The 15,386-nt window shown below is 38.4% G+C and overlaps 1 protein-coding gene across 2 annotated transcripts in view; it reads left to right on the top strand.

Moving 5' to 3' along the window:
• negr1 (neuronal growth regulator 1) overlaps positions 1–15,386 on the top strand; it is a 133,509-nt gene that overhangs the window by 51,220 nt on the left and 66,903 nt on the right. For both annotated transcript variants that reach the window (XM_034147792.1, XM_034147793.1), the window contains exon 3: positions 13,793–13,918. In XM_034147792.1, coding sequence (XP_034003683.1) covers positions 13,793–13,918 — 126 coding nt within the window. The remainder of the gene's footprint in view (positions 1–13,792; positions 13,919–15,386) is intronic.

Genomic DNA, 15,386 nt, shown 5'->3' on the forward strand with positions numbered 1-15,386 from the left:
GGTGCGGGAGTGTTTCTCAGCAAGTAGTAAAATGGAGGGTTAAACCTCCAGGTCGTCGCTCCTCTCTTTGATGTCAGGATGGAGATAGAGTATAATTACACAGCACAGTATAATAAGGCCCAGCAAATTGCAGTTTATTCTTAATATGCTATGATTCTGCCACTCTCATTAATTGCTAGGTGCATTTTTTAATATTCATTTTCTCATGACCTCAGTCCAAAAATACAGTCCTGTCAACTACACTTAACACAGCTCTCTGAATTAATCCAGAGAATGAACACATTCTCCATGACATCTCTACCTCATTTAATACCGCTTTGCTGTGGATTCCTCCTGAGTATTAGCTATATCAATACTATAAAGTTTAAGCATAATTGCAACCTAGCTCTACCTTCCTCTTTATTCAATTAAAAATAGAGTGCACCTTGTGAACATATCGGTTAAACTATTTCCCATTTAAACCCAATGTCAAGCAGCTTCAACAGTTTAACCCTCTATATTTTATGAAAACTAAGCAGGACATTTTGTCAATACTCTGCTATTCATCCAAATATGAAATTGAATGCTATTAGACTTGCAATTTTCTATAATAGCCTATAAGTGTTCTAACAAATGAACACCTGAAGAATTCATTCTCTAAATGTGCAGCCATTTCAGGAAACGAGGGCCACCCACAGGTCTTAACAAAGATGTTATTGTAGCTCACTGAGTAATAGCTTTTTCCAAAAGGCTTACATGTACATTAAAATGTCTCTCATAGAATAATGAGCAGTTGGGACAGGATTACATATGTGTCAAAGTCCTTTGATACAGCTTTTCCAGGGTGTCAAAACGTAGTCTTTTGTCCATCAACCAAATGCCTAGGTAATGTTCGACCTCTATTAGACACTCAATAGATTTGTGGCTACGTACAGTTCATTATTGGCTTGTTTTCATTTATTTAGCAGCACGTGAATGCAGCAGGTCTGATCAGTTTCATCAAATTATTGATTTAAAAAAATGGTTTTCTAATGTTATCATAGGAACTACCCAACGGAAGATTTTACTCCCTCAGTTTTTGGGTGCAGTTTTGTGGAAATGTGTTAATTTTGTGACGCAGGACCATCCAGAGGGCTTTCTGTTTGCTGAGCTGTCGTTGTCACGTTTGACTGTGATTGGCACAGCTGTTTCACAGCTATTTAATAATCTGCACACCTGCTGATCTTTATTCTCCGTCACCGTATTGGCTCTCTTGCATGACATATGCTTTAGTGATGATTGGATCTTCAAGGCTAAAAAAATGTTAATGAATTTCAACCGGATTACGCAAACGGAATATTCTATTTCTCATTTGGAAAATAAAAAGAGCTTGAGCATCCTGCCAGTTCACTCCAGCAGCACTACACCTTTGCTCATTAGATAAAACCAGGGATATGTTAAAATGGTTGTACGTGACAATTACATGCAGTTGAATGTTTGCCCAAATGTTATTGTATGGTCTTGTCTTATTTAATGAGATATGTATAATAACCCTTGATTTATAAAGATTTACTGTTCTATTTGTAAAAATTAGATTTTTGTTATCGAAATAGAAACACCCTCACTGTGACATCCCTGTAGTTATCTTATGCACTATGGGTTATAAGTGCTATGAAGAGAGGATAGTGAATTGGTGTTGCTATTCCCAGCTTGAATAATTGTGTATCAAGAGTCTTGTGGGAATAATACTGCATTAAAACAACGCAGCCTGCCATTAATATTGCAGGGAAAGTGTAGAGAGAATATGACTGTGTCTAAAGGAACAGATTTGCCATTATGGCCCCTGACATTTAGTTAGCCACTAATCATTGTCATTTGGGTGTGTGTGTGTCTGTGATTGTGTGTGTGTGTCTGGTTGTGAATCCCTATCTTAGCCCCTGTAAATCTCTTTCCACTATAATGTGTTTGCATATGCATGTGTGCTTCTTCATGCACGTGTGGGTCGGTGATTGTGTGTTTGTGCACTTGCACTAATGTGAGTCCTCATCACGGAAATGGCTGATATTAGCCATGGTTAATTAAAATGAGTAAGGACAAAGGTCAGCCACTCAGCTCTCACGTCTCTCTTCTCTAGAGAGGGAATAGATGCAACACGAGTGGAGAGTAACTATGGCATTTTTGGGGCACTTGGAATGGTCTATGGGTAACACAGCTTAACATAAAGGTAGAAAGTTGCAGTGTCACCGCTGCACATTTAAAACCACCTTTCCTTGAACCAGCATCGCTCAAAATGACCGTTTCTCTTATTATGAAAACATTGATTGCTCTCTGTGTGATGGTTTTGGACCTACTTTACTCACAGTGAATAGCAGGCTGATTTCTTTTTTTCACTTTGAAATGCAGGTTTACAATTATACAAAAACATGAGCTTCAGATTATTTTAATGGGGTTGTACCAAAGCAAAAACATATAATAGTTCCCTGAGCATTGTTCTTGCACTCAGTAAAGTATATCAAGGCTAAATGTACCTCTTTTGTCACTCACTGTTTCTAATAGTTCATTGGAAACTAGATTGGACTTTTTGACTATTTGTTGTCCCTTATTTTTGTTTAAACAATTAAGCAGTCAATCAATCAAATAATAATAAAAACAATGCTTAGTTGGACATGGACAAAAGCTCTTCCTTGCCCTTCTTCTTTTGTAAATGGCAATGTGTTATGTTAAGAAATTGTAATAAACTGTATTTACTTTCTGAGACTATTTTTATTAGATTCTGTGAGATGTGAGCCTCTCTGGAAATGCCAGAAAACCCCAATAGGTGTGAGAGCAATCTTAAACTTTCTTGTGCTTAACAGTTGGTTCTCAGTAAATCACAACAGAGACATGAGTTCTCTAACTTCGATGTGGATCCGTTCACAGTCCTCTGGTGCTTATCAACCTTCATCAATATTGGGGTAGCTGTGGAAGGGATTTGCTGGAGATGATGCATTGGCAGGCATCTCAGGGATACACTGGCCTTAATTGGCCAGATAAATATCACAGGCTGTGCTCCCTGGCCCTTCAGCACTGTTGCATACATCACCCTGAATGTGGACTGGCCACCAGCAGTGGGGTGCCGTCTGCCTGTCTCATCCCTGAAATTCATCTGGTGCCCAAAGTGCAATTACAGAGCAGCGAGAGGTCTCCTCCATTAGTCTGCTTCCTTTACTCGGAGCCGTATTAGGGTCCAGTTGCAGAAGAGCTCCCACTTTACTCCAGAATCCAGTGGTCAGCTTTAATTATAGGCCGATGTATTATCAAACACAGGCTAATCAGAGACACTTTCCTATTTACAGTGATCACTGATGTGCTCTATAAACATCATTATTCGAACAATCAGTGCTCTAGAGTTACACAGTAAACAAACAGCAAGAACTGACATCTGTATTCCGCATTGTACAAGCTCAGGGTTTTTCATAATGAGCAATTTATTGAATAGTCATGACTTTGGCCTTTCCAACGCCCTCAGTGGGTACAAATCACCTACGTGTTGTTTAGTCCAAATCTTCTGCTAGCAGCCCCACGGGGCGGATTGTAAAGAAAAGCAGTCGATACCGGGTACCATCCGAGAATGTGGCAGCTGACACACACAAACAACAAAACACACACTATATGCACACACCTTCAGTGTTTGTGGATGTGCACAAACCACACACATGGACCTAGACTCACACACACACACTGAGAATAATCACTAATCCTTTCCAGCACTTGAACCTTAAATTGTTTGGCAGCCACTGCTATTTATCATGGACTTATATGACTCACCAATGAGGGAAATATATCAGGACAGAGAGAGGAAGAAGGTTAGAAAAACAAATGAGTGAATGTGTTTATATCCTTTTACCATTAAACTTTGCCCACCGACTATTCACTGAAAGATTCAGGCTTCCTATCTACCTAATGACACAACCATAAATAGTAATTAATATTTCAAGGTAATACCATAATGTTGTTGAAAATTGGATTTAAAAAAAAAAAGGACAGGGTGGAGAATTTAATCCAGATCCAGATCCAGGACATTGCAGATTGCTCCGATGATCATAAGACCTCGAGAAAAGCCCAAACTTGCATATTTTAAAAGACCATTACGTAACTATCATAGGCACTTTGAGATATATGACAGTTGACAGTTTTTTTGCGCAAAAAATATTTCCACATCTCTAAGAATACATTTCTCAAAAGCACCAAGAGAGTTTCAATGAAACGGCATTCAAAAATGTGCTTGATCTGATGGGTTTGGATCGACAGTGTTTTTTCAATCTTGAATCTGGACCCTGAATATTGATGAAAATTGTGACTGCAGAGTGGCACTGAAAGCCTTTTGTCTGTCTTAACTTATCACATAGTCGAAGTATGACAAACTGATGAGCGGAGAGCCAGTAAAGAACGGATCCAACCGCCCGCTGAGCCACGCTCCGTCCCTTTAACGGGATGAAGTGTGCGTCTGTTCGCTGCCAACTGCTCTCTCCCCATTAATCATGACCCAGGTTCTAAAGTTTGGACTTTGACCTTTAGCGCTGCATCAAGGCTCGACAGATGGAGACAGAGCTTTGTGGCCTCACATCAGATCATCCATTTCAAACACTCACACACACACACACACACTCACACAAAAACATGGGCTGAGAGTTGAGATGCACAGAGCATCACCCATAGCAACGGTCGCTTGGTCACCAACTGATATTTCGTTGTTGGAAAGCAGCTTACCCTCTGACAGGCTCAGTGTTTCATTTCGACAATAAAGCATTTGAAATGAGGCGTGTGCGGGGCTGCGCCTATCAAAGACACTTTGTAGCCACGCAGCTAATTGAAAAACCAGTGATCATCCTTGGAAGTGAAAACAAAGTGGCCCATGCTGCGGAATTTTGTTTATCATAAGCAAGATGCTGAGGCTGAAAGACACTGATTAGCATGAATAAATTAGAAACTATTTCAATAAGCGGGTGATAGCTTATCTTTGAATTACATGCCCAGTGCAGCTCTCCCATTGAAGATTAATTGCCTCTCACAAGGTATTTCCAAAAGTTCATTTTCATCAATTGATTTCCCCCTAATTCATGAATTCCCCAGAAGTGCATGAAATTGGTAACAAGCTCTCCGCTTTCTGCATCGTTAACTTCATTGGCAATTACTCATCATATGTATTGGATGTGACATTTGCGGAAGCATGTTATTTTTGCACCATTAGGTCATGACAGGAATATTATCATAAACTAATGGTTAATTACAAGTTGAACAAAATTGGTCTTCATAGTTTTCTCAGATTGTTCTCGTAAAGAGAAAAAGCATGTTTCCAGCATGTTTAACAGTGAACATTTGTATTTTTTGTTATCATTCAGCCTGATCACCCACTTAACATTAACTGTTAGTTTTGACTAAGTAATCTGATTGGACCAGAAACATTCCATTAGAATGTTGTACGGCATCACAACTTTTAAATAGGTGTCCATTTGCTCTACAGGTGTACTTATCACCGTTGTAATTTTCCTTAGATTCTAACAAAGTTTACAACGCACATATTAACACAGAAAACGTTTGAATTAAACATGATTTGATATCAGAAAATGAAGTGGAGAAGAAAGGAATACTTTAGTACAAACGTCCAGGCCGATTTAAAGAGACAGTTTTAAATAAAGCTTGAAGAACCCTTGTTTTTATGCAATTTGATACTATGTTGTGCTGTAATACTGAATAGCATGTCTGTTATTATCTACTGCACCTACCGATTTGCATTTTAATAAGATATAATTACTTGCAGACTATTATTCTAACCAATATATACACAAAAACAATGAAGACAAATGAAAACAATGACTGTTCAAACAAATAACCATGGACTTGAACATGGCAAAAACTTTCTCTGTCAATTTGAAGACTTGAGGTAGAATTGTCTAATGTTTTTTTTTTTTTTTTTTTAAACCTATCACCTCACCAACACAAAATTGTACCGCAGTATTGGGGTCATTTCTTTCATTTTCATCTTAGAAATGCTGTCTTGAAGCAAAAAAATACTATAATAAACCAAGAGCAGAATATAACTTCAGGGTTACTAAAGTAATGGGCCAAGATTTTACCGTAAGAATGTGTGCCAGGTGCATTAATAGTGATACAGTGAGGTGTATGGGCTTAGGGAGAGCAGCAATAAATATAAGAAATAGGTCACCTACAAATGTAAAGCCACTCGGAGGAATCCCATGTTAAAAAAAACAATTTGCACTATCTATATACAAGACAACATTGTATATCAAATACACAAATCTCTGGAAGTTCAAGCAAATACACAGTGTATCAACTATACTGCACTATAAAACACTATCAACAGACCCTCAGGCGGATTCCTGCAGTACATTAATAGGGTAAATCACTTGATTCATCATACATAATGATACCATTATGGAATAATGTTCATCAGCTAATGTGCACTTGCTGCGAATCTATTTGTGTCTTTAGTCGTATGCTGTCTGCTACAACTTTCCACATCTCAATTTTTAACCTACCCAACATCTTAGCCACAAGGAGATCTTAGAATATGAAGAGATGCCAAAACTAGACAAGCAATAAGGGCTAATGAGTTTTTATGTCTTGGCCCTGCTATTCCAGCACTTAGTCCTCCTCCTCTATTGCTTCTGGGCTCAAATAAATGGAAAGAAAACTAAAAACATCCTTTTTTTGAGAACATTTTTATTGCTTTTTATTATTGGCGTATGGTTGTGTGTGTGTTTTTCTGTGGAAATGATAGAGATTGATATGTTTAATAACAACATGAGAGAGCAGCAGGCGATATTGGAGGTAAAGAGAGAATGACTTTCAAAGTTTACAGGCTGGAAGTTAAGTACTGTATGCTTTTTATTTGAATGCAGACACAGCAGGCACATAGACATGAGTCCATGCATTTACTTACACAAAACACACACCAAGTCAACCTTTTTCTTCAGGAGCACATATTTGTTTTCACAATTTGTACAATACATACATTGTAAATCAACTAGCTGAGGATTATGGCTATAACATTATGACGTCTGCCATCTTTATTATGAAAAATACAAATTGATAAATTGGAGGGACAAGATTTTTCCAGTCACTAAGGTTATGTGTGTTGTCATGTGCAGTGATAAAACTTGCCAAAAGTGAGAGATTTCTCTTTGTACTCGGATAAACTTTTTCCAAAGTTAAGTACTACAAATGATCAGTGCCTGATGTATGACACTGTAAATGGAGGTAATCCCTTTGAGTAATATAATCTGTCACTGTTTATGTTTAGTTTCCGTGTCTGACACCTAATTACCGGGCTGGAAGTCTGTTCTTTCTTGCTGCCTGCAGTGAGGAAAGGGAATTGAAAACCTTTAGGAATAGCTGTGTGCAAACTGTCTCATTACTGAGGTGTATATTACGCCCTGCAAACACACATATATTTTACAGGTATATTATTATGCATCTGTATCAATGTCATCTCAAACAACCGGCGGTATGTGGAAGCCTTGGTGTTAGTAAGCTTAGAATTGCAAGGAGCTTTTCAAAGATCCCCTCAGGATTTGTTCTGTGTATCAAGCAAAGCTGTAAAGAAAAACTCAAATCTGCCCCTAATCCAATTTTAAAGTGCCGCATGTCGTTGATTAAGTATGATCAGGCCTCAGATCAGTAAGCATCTGCATTTTAATGAGACCATTCCATCGTATTGTGTTTGGACAAGAAATATGCCCAGGGCAGTTACAGCACCTTTTCCATATCCACCACTTCTGCGGTGTGTGTGTGGGATGATGGTGGACAAATGAAGCATTTGAATTACAGAAAATGAAGCAGAAATGTCTCCTCTCCTTTTATCTCTCCCTCCCTATCAGCTCTCCCTGTCTCTACCTCCCCAAAGCCAATACTACCATCCATTACCACAAGTGGCCTGGCTTCCCCTCTGTGCTCTAATTGGAAAGCTGGATGGCAGTAGGTTTACCCAGTAATGGGGTCCTGCAATTTGGTAGCAGAAGTCATCCTGGAGAGACCTGTCTCAATTCATAGAAGAACACAGTTGTGTGCATCCCACTTTGCAGCTCAAAAAGAAAAACCCCTGCATTTTAATACTGCAGCTGTAAGCCTTTCCGTAATTCAAGGTGGCGTCATTAGAGGCTTATTTATTCACCGGAGGCGTCTGCCAGGAGGGAGATGATGCCGCCCAGATCAGCTGTGGCAGTTCACTCTCAGCGCCTCCCGCAGAGCTGGAGAAGGGGAAATTACAGAGGAATGGGAAAACATGACAATCATAGCATAGTTACTGAATTAGCACCAAAAGAAAACAACCAGCCGTGTGTAGGTATTGAGGGATGAGTTATAATACGTTGTTCAGAGGGCAGCACAGTCACGACAGTCTGTGATGTTCCAAGAGGAGGAGGAGGTGTAAAAGGGATAATATAGGGCACTCAGTGAGATGCACCCTAGGTAAAAAATGATGGTAATGGACTTTGTAGGCTTTCAGGGTAATGTGGTAACCAAGAAATTGTCTAAAAGGCTTTTTACAGCAAGGATGAACATCCATGTAAATAATTTGCACCTCATACATGCCCACAATCTTTCTCTAGCCTACTCTAACCAGAGGTTGTCTTTAGTCACAAACGGCAACCGAAGACGGAACTGTTTGGCAAAACACTCAACCTGATTATTAGAAAAAAAAATCTGGATTTGGGACATTTTTAAAGGAAAGCTTGAGATTTTGGAAAATTTGCTTATTTGCTTTCTGGCAAAGATAAATACCAATACCATATATTTCCTATGAATAATTTACTAAAACTGACGTAATACGAACAGGATATGTGCCCAACATTTTTTTTTTTTGCTGGAGGCAATCATTTTCTGGAGTCTTCGATGGTTGCCTAGCAACTGTTCAGAAAAAATACATAGCCCAGCTTATAACCCCTCGTAAAGCAGTTAATTAACATTTTAGTTTGTTTTTTAATGGTGAGATACGACACATTTATTGATGAGTTTAAGAGGCCCTGGTAGGCAAATGTTGTATGTGATAAAAAGAGCTAAATAAATAAATAGCTGTCTTTCCCTGGTATTTTTTATTTATTTTAATATTAATTTGTAGCTTTGCGTCCTTAGCTTTAGTCGGTGTCATTGTAACATCATTGCAGTGCTTTTACGGTAATGATACTTGTACTTTGAGGTCCATGACTTAAACACATGGTGAGTTTTTTTGTACTTGCTCCACTTAAACTGTATTATATTATAGTATGCCAAGGTAAGGTAGGTTTCACCATGGGCGTAATTTCCACTGGGGACAGGGGGGACATGTCCCCCCCACTTTTAAATTTTTTTTTAAATTTTTTTTTTTTTTTACGCAAGCGGTCATCGTCACGGAGGAGGGTCTGTGTGTGTGTGTGGCACGAGCGCATCTTGTGAGAGAGAGATAGAAAGAGAGAGAGACAGAGAGAGAGAGACATAGAGAGTTACGGGGGTTGTTGTTAGCATTTGGTGCTAGCTCGGAGCTAACGGAGATTAGAAGCTGTTTCAACAATAAGGAGAGGGAGAGTCCTCTCCTGTCGGACTGAGAGAGATAACGTCAGCTCAGGGAGGTAAAGGACTCTGAGTGATTAGGTTGTAAACTTTAGTCTAGTTATCTCAGTGGGTCTCAAACGGTTTGGTCATCTATGTAAACAAATATTTCCATCTATGTAATATATAGTTGTATATAAAATAAGTTAAGAAATCCTTCCAATGTGTACTATAGGTCAGTACAAAAATAAAAAACACAGTTTGAAAGGGAAGTGATTAGTCAAATATGCATAAATAAAAAGAAAAAATGCAGACTAGGTAAGATAAAGATAGGAGAGAGGAGTTTATCAATGATTTGTTATTGGTTGTGAGCATATTCTAATGGCTTTTTGATTATTGAAATATATACAGTTCTGTTTCATATGAGTGTTGAGAACTGTATCCATAAATCTCTTAATGTTGCCCTCAAAGTGCACCAGATTGATGCATTCAACTTCAATTTAAAGAAACAAATCTTCCCGGGGTGCATGCCCCCGGACCCCCCTAGAGGATGTCAGGTAATCACAAATAAAACAGGTTCACATGGATAGGATACTAGATAAGTGTGCACACTCATTATATACACTACACATTTTTCTTGGATTTGTTAACACTATAGTCCCTAATATATTTGTAGAAAGGCAGGAAATGGAATTAAATTGAGAAAATATTTCATTGCGGAGGACCCCCTGTTTTGTGTCCCCCCCACTTCTCAAACCAAAGGTACACCCTTGGGTTTCACTATGCTGCTTTCTAAGGAACTACACTGGCCTTCACTAAATTATTTCACGGTATCATTTCAGCTCAAAGAGGAACATTGTAATTGTTGATTTTTTTCTCTTTTTCGGTGTGAAATGCAAAGAAAAGGCAGGAAATTATCTGAGTCAGTGTGACCAAAGGTTGAATTCTGTAATGTTGTATGCACATGTTATGCATATTTGCTCTGAGTTTCTGCATCACACTCTTGTTAAACAGCTATAGTGCTGTCAAGTGAGGTGAAGGTGAAGCTACCTCAAGTCCCATTCACTGTCATAGTCCTCTGTTAAGACTGATTCCTGATAGACTTTTAACATGGCAATTGATGATATTATGTAAACTGTTCTGACCCAACACCACTCACACAAACGTATGCACATTCATATGAATAAGCCAAGTGTGTCATCAACAATTGTAAATCAATCTTAAAATTGCCAAATAATAAGTTTCACCATTAAGAACCAACACTTAAAAGTTGACAAACCATTTTATTTCTGCAGTCACTCGGTAACCAAATGTTGTCCTTAGTTAGTGTGGTTTTTAAAATACATTTAGGTTGCTAATGTGCAATATATATATATATATATATATATATATATATATATATATATATATATATATTCCGTGAATAACCGTGCAATAGGGCTACTACATCTTCAGAACTGTTACAGGCTGTGTATTTTTGTATTTTGTAAATTGTGTAATTGTTTTTTTTTTATTTAATCTTTTTTTTTTATCTTTAATATTTGTTTCGGTTTTTTTGCATACTTCTTGTTAAACATTAAGCTGTCTTTGGCTCTTTTTCTGCTGGAACAAATGTACATTTCCCCTCGGTGGGACGAATAAAGGTATTCTGATTCTGATTCTAACTGGAAACCCACTTTTAGCCCTCAATATCAATTGTCCATCCTTTGGCCCCTCAGCAACAGTGCTTGCATTGTCTCAGCACTGTTACCTAGCAACGAGACTCACTATACGATCGTGTTTAGGATGGGGTTTATTTAATGAGGGACAACAGATGGCAGAATCATATTTTGTTTATGCATTAACTGTGTCTGAAGTCCCTCTATCACTCATTCACTGTTCTCTAGATAATACAACATGTTTCATACTAAACAGTGAGCAGTACATTGAGATTAAGGACACTGGCAAAAAGAAAATAACCTGTAATTGATTTTGTTTCCATTTTTGTATTTTCTAAAAGTTCACGCAAACTTAAACATATGTTTGCGGTTACTAAAATAAAAATGCAAATAGTCAATATTTTTAAAACTGTTGTCTTGCTTCATACTTAAAGATACTCAAGTACAATAGTTTTTGGAAGACATGAAACAAAATCTTGGATTACTGTCTGGGGAAGTATTTGCTGTTCTTCACAGATATTCCCATTTGTCTATAGTTTGACTGATTTCTATTGATCTTGTATTCTCTTTATTACTTTGTGTTATGTTCTGCTGCAGCAAACATTATTATGCAGTAAAGCACCTCTACAGTAGCTTTGAGCTGAAAAACTGAGGGCTCCTCATCCTAACCTTAGAAAACCTCTCGGTCCCTGCCAGGGAGAGATAGGATCAGTAGACAACCCCAACATTTTCAATTTTGTGCTATCAGACACTGAGGAGATGTGTCAACAGTGGGGTCCTACAGCAAGTAAACACAGGAGTCTGACAAGCAATAACCTAGATTCAACATCGCCTCCGGTCCTCCCACTGAAGGTCCGCTTTCATCTCATTTAGATCGAGATCTGTGGATCAGAGATGACGCCTATCCCCCCGAAACACAAAAAACTCCAGTGATGAGAATGTTCTCATGGGCAGTCCCTCGTAACTTTGAGCATTTTGCCGGTTTGCGGCTCGGTCAACACTCGCTGGGGTGGTACCATCTGTAAATCAGAGATGTTTTTTTCCTTGCACCATATAGCTTCCAGTTATATGAGTAATGATTGTTTTAATGAGGCACCATCTTGTGTTTGACAGTTAGCTATTATCTCTTAATATATCATCAGTGCTCATACAGTCAATGTATTCAGAGTCTTTATGGGCTTTATGTTGAGTAGCAGTGGTAAGGTAGGGGGTCCAGGCCACAAATCAGTATTTTTAGTATAGTTAAAATGTTAATGTATTCACTCAGCCACATCCTCTGTATTGTTGCCCATTATAGAGTGAAGAGGAGGGTGGCTGCAGCTAAACTGGACAGAGCTCAATGACTAAAGAATACTGTGACATCAAAAAGTGTTGGCAGGTCGAAAGAGGAACTCGTGAATTTGTTGAATCAACTTTTCTTTTGTTAGTTTTTTTTAGCATCAGGAGGGATCAGAGGGTTGAATAGTTTGAAGCCCCAGACGACTGAGAAGCCATTACTGTATGGCACAGTCCACTGCAGAAAAGCTCCCTCTGAGATTCAAATCTTGCAGATTAAAATAGTGTCTCATAAGCCTGTGTATATGTGTGTGTGCAACTGTGCATGCGTGTGTGTGTGTGTGTCAGGATTTGTTCTCAGTTGGTTGTGTTCAAAATGCCTTTGTGGGTGACTGCATGTGTTTTCAGCGGCCTAAATACCAAAGCTTTTAACATCAAAGCACCGTTAAGATTTAAGTGCACAGAACTTTGCCAATTATGACTGTAAGTGATGTCCAGCAAAGACTGTTGATGAGCTGCACTCACTCAAAAAATACAAAGCTTCCAAACCACCTTAACTGTATTCTAGTTCCAGACCAATGAATCACTGCCCACGTCTCATTTTTCTTTCACTCATTTAAAAGGGTCTGCTTTTTGTTCTTGTGAATAGCTGTTTGGGAAATGACTGAGCCAAACGAAGGCTTTGTGGGCGGGACCAACTGTCTGCCAAGCTCCGTCAGGAAATATTATACATAGTTACAGTCGACGGCTTAATCTCTGTTTACGGTTTACTCTGAAATAATACAAATAATAATGCCCACGATGATATCACTGTTTTAAATGAAGGTTACGTTTATCATGCTCTGTTAGCAGACACAGACAGCTGAACGCAGCCCTTCATTACTGTCTAACAAATAAATCTCAAGTTGAGAAAACTTTGGTAGTATGAGAAAAAATGTACTCAGTGTGGAATAAAGACAGTGATGTTAGTTCAATGCTCATTTAGCTATAGCTTACCAGGCATGGTACTATCTTTCTGATGAAAAGGCAACAATTATTGCAATTACAATCTTTTTTATTATCCTTGTCATTACAGTATGAGTGGAAGCTCCTAAAAAATATAATTATTGGTTTGACCAGGGAAAATACAATCCTCCTCGCTTTAAAGAAGGTTAACATAATGTCAATGTCCAACTGAACCATAGAGACTGAGTATAAGGTACCTGGTATGATGTTGCCAAAAGTGAGAGATTATTTAAGCATCCCCTTGCTGAAACCTTGAAAAATGTTAAAATGTCAACCTTTACTCTCTAATGTAATATACAATATGTATAAACTATGTTAGTGAGGTTTCATATTTGAAATAATAATCTTGTTTTTTTCTTCCTTTTGTCTAGTTCCACCCAAGATATACGACATTTCCTCTGACATCACGGTAAACGAGGGCATCAATGTGTCGCTCATCTGCACAGCCAGTGGGAAACCTGAGCCAAGCATTTCCTGGAGACACATAACCCCATCAGGTGAGTTCACTTCACCTCTCACACACCTATGCTAATGAATGGGCAAGCGGATGAATAGATGGACAGACGTATGGGAGGATGAATTGCTAGAGGAAATGAGGAGGCATGGACAGGATCAATAGGTGATAGACAGAGGACGAGAGAGGACTGGTAGTTATGTAGCTGATGAAGGGGGGAAGGGATGAAGAAAGACATTGGTGTGGTGGATCCATGACAGAACAGGGGAGGTGGAATGGGTAGATGTAATAAATATTTAAATAAACATACAATATCAGTGAGACCTGACTATTGAGCTTCTTCAATAACAAAGCCATCTAGTGCAGTGTAACTAATGCTAGAGGCAAAAGCCAATTAGTGGTTTTCTGTAAATCAGTTGAATCAAATGGTTCCTCCTACTAACCAACGTTTAAGAGATACAACGATTAGATAAGGGAATAACTTGTTCAAATGTCTTCAAATTGCATGTATGCCCTCTCAACCTCAGCCTAACTTTGGGGATAGCTAGATATAGATTTACAATACAATTACACTAACAAGGAGGGCACTCGGAGAGCATAAACCTAGGCCAATGGTGCATTCACATGCTTCTAGGATGCTCCCATGGCTTGAGTTGGGAAGTCGTTCATCCATCTTCTGTGTTTTCAGGAGCTCTAAGTCATAATGTTGAAACAACATGGATTCCGCTAAGATGTGTTGTATTAGTTTTTAAGTTGTTGTTCAGACCTGAGGGGATTCTTTTTTCCAAATATTCTGACTCAAGATGAATAAAGCACAAAAAGTGCCTGGCATAATAAAACATTTTCTTTTAGATGACCATATCACATGAAACTTGCCACTTCAGCAGTATATGTGCGTATTGATTTATTAAAATCATATTAACATATCCTTCGAGCTAGCTGATGATCTTAGTTTCTGCCTGCCAGAGTTGACGTTTGTTACTGTAACTGCTGGACCTCTATAGGGTTTTACTTTAAGTAATGCAATCGGTTGAAGAAAATACATGTTCTTTTTAAAATAATTAATCTATGCTGAATTTGTTAATATGCTGTAGAGCAGTTAGAGCATTAAAAAAATGTACATTTCTCATCAAATGTTCCTACTTCTAACTTCTATGTTCATTCCAATATGAAATGCCACTCTTTAAACCGCTAAGAAACAACAACAGATAACCCAAGCCATTCATTTTGTTGCTCGTTTAAGCCAGTGTGTAACCATAGCACATCCTGCTCATGTGTATTAAGGATTTCAAGTATAAAAAACGCAGCTCTCTTCACTGCAGGGGGACCAGTGATTTGCTTTAGCAATTTGTACACCATCATTTAAGGTGAATTAACAAAGATTTTATTTTAATTATCATAATAATGTATTTAGTTGGCTGCTAGTCAGAGCACACCATTAAGTGCTTTGACTACTGAATCCTGCCTTTGATAAACTCATTCCAAAGCGTTTAACTGTTGCTGCAAAGCCC

The sequence above is a fragment of the Trematomus bernacchii genome, unplaced genomic scaffold, assembly GCF_902827165.1.
Source record: "Trematomus bernacchii unplaced genomic scaffold, fTreBer1.1, whole genome shotgun sequence".
NCBI lineage: Eukaryota > Metazoa > Chordata > Actinopteri > Perciformes > Nototheniidae > Trematomus > Trematomus bernacchii.